The sequence below is a fragment of the Aplysia californica genome, unplaced genomic scaffold (genome assembly GCF_000002075.1).
Source record: "Aplysia californica isolate F4 #8 unplaced genomic scaffold, AplCal3.0 scaffold00320, whole genome shotgun sequence".
Taxonomy (NCBI): domain Eukaryota; kingdom Metazoa; phylum Mollusca; class Gastropoda; order Aplysiida; family Aplysiidae; genus Aplysia; species Aplysia californica.
Genome location: NW_004797590.1, coordinates 396,275 through 401,843, shown reverse-complemented (window position 1 = coordinate 401,843; position 5,569 = coordinate 396,275). Strand labels below are relative to the sequence as shown.

The 5,569-nt window shown below is 41.8% G+C and overlaps 1 protein-coding gene across 1 annotated transcript in view; it reads right to left on the bottom strand.

Annotated features, from left to right (window-relative positions):
- Positions 1-5,569, bottom strand: part of LOC101848443 (prostaglandin reductase 1) — a 9,853-nt gene that overhangs the window by 2,200 nt on the left and 2,084 nt on the right. Inside the window, exons 2-7 of the mRNA XM_035970788.1 lie at positions 5,269-5,396; positions 4,760-4,805; positions 2,985-3,029; positions 2,200-2,382; positions 966-1,083; positions 512-664 (exon numbers count right to left, since the gene is read on the bottom strand). Coding sequence (XP_035826681.1) covers positions 512-664; positions 966-1,083; positions 2,200-2,382; positions 2,985-3,029; positions 4,760-4,805; positions 5,269-5,377 — 654 coding nt within the window. The 5' untranslated portion in view covers positions 5,378-5,396. The remainder of the gene's footprint in view (positions 1-511; positions 665-965; positions 1,084-2,199; positions 2,383-2,984; positions 3,030-4,759; positions 4,806-5,268; positions 5,397-5,569) is intronic.

The window sequence follows — 5,569 nt, the reverse complement described above, 5'->3', positions numbered from 1 at the left end:
AGACACACACACACACACACACACACACACACACGCACACACACAAACACACACACACACACACACAACACTACACACTCAGGCGGGTTCGGGGGTTCGAGCCTCGAGCCTCGGGCCCGACGTTGCGTCCTTGGGAAAGTCACTTTACACGAATTTTCCTCACTTCACTCAGGTGGGAATAGGTACCAGGCCATTGTCAGCGAAAGATCTTGTCAGTATGTTAGTGTTTTTAGGACTATAAATGGCGGCTTGCTCTGCACGCTTCCCAGGAAGTTGAGTTTGTTTCAGAATGCTCTCAGGTCTGCTGGGGTAATAGTACCACAGATTGTGAAGCGCATATAGAGCTTTCTGTTGAGCGGGGATTTGCGCTATACAAATGCTATCTATTATCATTTTATTATTTATTATCATTATGATTATTAAATACAAACACACGCGTGTGCACAAAGGCTAAAACACACACACACACACACACACACACACACACACACACACACACACAAGTACTCACGTTGTCGTAGTAGATATCAACTCCATCTGGAGCATACTGCTTCAAAGCTTCTTCCGGCGCAGTTTCCTTGTAGTTGAAGACGTGTTGGAAACCCAAAGACTTCAGCCAATCACATTTATCCTTGGAGCCGGCCGAGCCAATCACTGTGCATCCCTGAAAATTATGCAAATATGAGCATAAAAATAATGTTATTTCTCTCACACATGACAACGACTGAACAGCTTTCATCATCCTTTCTCGCCCTACACCAAGGTAAAGGCCACGAACACTTTCCAATTTCTCTATCCTGGGCTAGCCTCTTGATATTACTGTAAGTCTTCCCACTTTTCTGTACGTCAGCTTTTTCATTGCTTTTTCTGCCTCTTGAAAACAATAATACATTACTAACTGGGTTAAGATCATTTTGAAAGCTATCTGAAAGATATTTACACGAGGAACCGAACTCTCAACCTACCTTATCACGGGCCAGCTGTCCCACCACACTGCCCACGGCACCAGACGCTGCGCTGACCACAACTACCTCACCAGGCTTGGGGTCGCAGCGTTCCAGGAAGGCCATGTAGGCGGTCACTCTGTGGGAGATAGATGTATTTCCGGTCAGGCTAGGGATAATTTAATGCAATGCGATTTTGAAGATACAAATGTTAATCGATGCTTCGAAGCGTGAAGTCATTATTCATGCTATTTGAATACCGTTTGCGATTTCTTATCTTTTATTATTAGTCCATCAGTTACATCAAAGATCGTACATGACAAGATTGTTCACTCAGCCAGAAAAGTGTCCACGAAGTCCGCGTTTTGCTTTAGATGGCGCTGCAGTCTTTGTTTTTGGAGCTCTCTTTCGTTTCTCCAGAAGAAGAATAGGAATGGCACAGTTTGTTAGTTTGACTTCTATTGTTTTTCATACAAGTAGAGTAACTCTGCGCGCAAAGTCCGCGCTTTTTCGAAGAAGGCACCACCAAATTTTGAGGACACTTTTTTAATTGGCCAAAAAGAGAGGAGTGAACTATCTTGTTATATACGATCCTTTTATTCAATAAGCGCGCAGGGGCACGCATGAGGTGCGATACGATGACGTCGCATAATCATTCTCATGGCTTCGAATTTCGAGTAGGAGAAGGATGAAGAGGGGACAATAGCGTCCAACTTGTTAGCTCCACTTAACACTTTGTCTCGGAATCATCGAGTACAAAGCATTTCTGTATTTACCTCTCTGGTTTTGGATTTAATTAACATGTTCTAATTTTTCCCACGGTTTGAGAAAAATTAGACGAAAATTCATTGTCCTTAATTAAAATTCCATGGTATTCGAATGGGTCTATAACGTTTTGTATTGCTGTGAAAAGCGAAAAAATCGTAAATGGTGAATAGTTGCATCGAATTGGCACAGTTCTCGTCAGTGTGTGAGTGAATTATGTCATGGGATGTAGGGATGACGTCACATGTCAGGGAAATGGAGTCACAGATCATGGAAATCGTGTAATATGACTGGCCTAAGTATGATGGAGTGTATGATCCCAACTAGCAACTTAAAGCAATTGCGGGTGACTGCACGTCAACCTCTGAGCTAGAGATGAAACTTCTAGGTTTCCAGGTATTTTGGGAAACTAATAATAATTGTTAATATGAGATAGCTTGAGGTTTGGAGAAACTGTTGAGGTGTTCTATCTGGACACGTGAGCACTTACCCGGGCATGCCGATGATTCCGAGCCACAGGGAGGGAGAGAGTCCAGCTATTTCTGGCACGATTGTGGCCTTGAATCCCAGGTTCATGGGTTCTGTGACGTTGATGATGGCGTGGCTTCTCCAGCCAACGTGGGCGAGGACGAGGGAGCCTTTGGGGAAATCTTTGGCTTTGGAGTCCAAGATTCTGGAACAGTGAAAGAGGGGAGAGATGAGAGTGAGAGAAAGGGAGAATGAGAGGTGAAGAGAGAGACGAACGGTAATGAGAGAGGAAGACAGCTTGAAGTGAAAATCGAAATTAGAGAGAGAGAGAGAGAGAGAGAGAGAGAGAGAGAGAGAGAGAGAGAGAGAGAGAGAGAGAGAGATGAGTGAGACAGAGGCAAATATAGACAAAGAGACTGATAACGTCGTTAGAGGTAGGTGAATGGAAAGCCAGGTCAGTAGGTGTGGGCGGATGAAATGATGCATGAATGAACCGACAGAATGTCACATATGAATACTTCTTTTTTCAGGATGATTGGATGGACAGATGAAAGGAATAGTTGGGTGGCTGCATGGTTGAACTCAGGGATGGGTTGATGGATGAATGGGTAGGTTGCGGAGTTCGCAAAAGTATGAATGAGTTGGTGAATTGATGAGTGGGTGGATGGATTAATGGATGGATGGATGGATGAATGGATGGATGGATAGTTAATTTGATAGATCGATAGATGGATGGATGGATGGATGGATGGATGGATGGATGGATGGATGGATGGATGGATAGATAGACACAAAACATAAAAATACCTTGCAACCTGCTCCGCTGGCAAACCAGTAGGGAGATCCAAGACTCTGAGGACAACAAGCAACAAGAGGGGTAAGATATTTTCTTCCTATTTTAACGTTCAATGTGGGCTCAGTTTTGTAATGTTATGTACTAAGAAGACTTGAAATAGTATGTACTTAGAAAATTTGAAATACGTTTTATACTTAGAGAGCTTGAAATGTTGTGTTCTTGCAAAAATGGTTGGCTGGAAAAGTCTAAGAACAATGATAGGTTTTCTGAGAACACTTGAGCCGAGATATGAGTGGCCAACCATGATTTCTGAGGTCCTGTTCCAGATCTTGTACTTGAAGGAGAAGTTTGGTCAACAGTGTTTAGTGTGCCCCGATGTTAACGAGGAGATGGACAAATATGATGCAGTACTTAAATTGAAATATATCAGAATCGATAATATTATGCCAAAGAAACGGTCAGTGATGTGGGCAAATAACCATAATAATATATTCAACTTGCACAAGTCGATGTACAGGTAAATATTATCTGATATCTAAGACCAGGTTTGTCTGATGTTTAAAAAAACGCTTTTCTTGTTCTTAGTTAGGGACGTGGCGAACATATAAAAATGTATCATTGTTTCCGATCAGCGGCAGGTCATAAATGCAAAAGCTGCAGTACATTTCATATTATCAAGCACAAATCAGAGACAGGATTCTGCCTCATATACGAATAAAGAAGACAGAATGTTTAACCCTATCCGTACGCCTGGGGTCATTTTGTACCCCAGGGGTTGTATTCTTCCCATTTTAGAATACATCTAGTGGGAAGATCTCTTTGAAACTTTCAGTACTTCTCAAAAAACCATTTTGACAGACTGCTATGCAAATCGTACGGATCGGATTAACGAGTGAATTTCCTCTTTGGAAAGTGTTGGCACAGAGTTCCCCACGTCGCTTGGATACGATAGTAAAACATGACGTACAGATAGGGTTAAATACCTGAATTAATAAGAAGTTATCTATCTACTCTATCTAGATAACTTCTTTATTCAAATGCTTTTTGATAGTCTTCAAGTGTTGTTGAATGACAAGCACAATTGTGGTCAAACAGTGTGTCTGGAACTATATTTTCACGTGGATTAACACACAGGAAGTGTGTTAATCATTACCGCTTTTCCATGTTGCAACTTGATAATCCTATTTTCAGTTGACAATCAATACGCCCAGACGGACAGGATGAGAGTGAGATGTTACTCAATCTGATGTTACTGGTTGCACTTTTATGCATGGGAGAGTTAGGGCTTTCCTTTATGTTTTTGTTGGGGTTTTTTATTTGGGGGGGGGGGTCTTTTGTGGAAGTCCTCAATGGGTAGAGAGCAAATTTCCTTACGTTGTGTAAGGTAAGAACAACTTTACGTGTATGAAAACTCAATGGCCACATGGTGTCATTTTCACAGGATTGGGCATGGGACCAAAAAAAAGAATAATAATATAATTAATTTTTGTTAAAAATACATGTAAGGGCATAAATATTATAACAACAGGCAAGTTTGATGGAAAGAGAGACAGAGGCAGACAGATGGAAAAGATACTGGACAAGATGGCAACATGGCTAGGAGCAGCAAGAACAACAGACACCATTGCTGCAACGCAAGACAGAGTGAAGTGGAGATCCATGATCGCCCACGCCAGTCTGCAAAGCACCGGATGATGATGAAGGGCATGTTGAGATAAGTTCTGAGAGCTCGGTAAGTTGATGTAACACAAACAGTTTGTTAGATGTTTATGAACAACAAGTTTACCTGATGTAAGGGTCCACGGTAAAGTATACAGCCTCTATCAGAATCTCTGTGGTCAAAGGAAAAGACAAAAGAAAAAAAGTAAGTCTGGTGGTTCGCAAAAACGTGTGAGTGTGTGTGGGGGGGGGGGGGTGTTGGTGACCATAACTAATTGTTTGTGTTTATTAGGGTGAGTGGGGGGGGGGCGGCATAGAGGTCGAAGTGATCTCAGGTAGACAAATGACAATGGCTTAAAACTGTGCATGTTTTGGGAAACGTTTTGTTTTGTTTTTTCAGTCATCTAAAACATGGATTGTACAGTATTAATTTTTGCCGTCTTTTCTTTGGTTTGTTAATTACGGACTTTCATTAAGCGCAAAAAGGGGGGGGGGGTAAAAAGTAGTAGTTTGTACCTGTTCTCGTCTTTGACATTTGGACGTTAGAACATGTTCGACTTAAAAAGTATAAAAACATACAAGCAAATAGACAAACAAACAAACAAACAAACAAACAAACAAACAAACAGTCCTCACCGTTTTCCTTGAGAGTGTCCGCCAGTTTCTCGTCGACCAGCTTGAAGTCGGACTGTTTTGGGTTGCCCTCGAAGGCTTTCACTCTTTGCCACACTTTAGCAACAACCATTTTGATGTTTTATGTTACGCTGGAAGGAGAAAAAAAATCACAACGTTTTTGTTAGCCGCTAGCTGCGTGCAGATTGTGAGGGAATGTGAAGTTAGGCTCAAACTGTTTCTTTTTGTGGCTTGGTGACGTTCTAGTTTTTAGTTCCAACTAGATACGGCAAACTCTGGACTTGAATCAGTTTTGTTTTCGTGT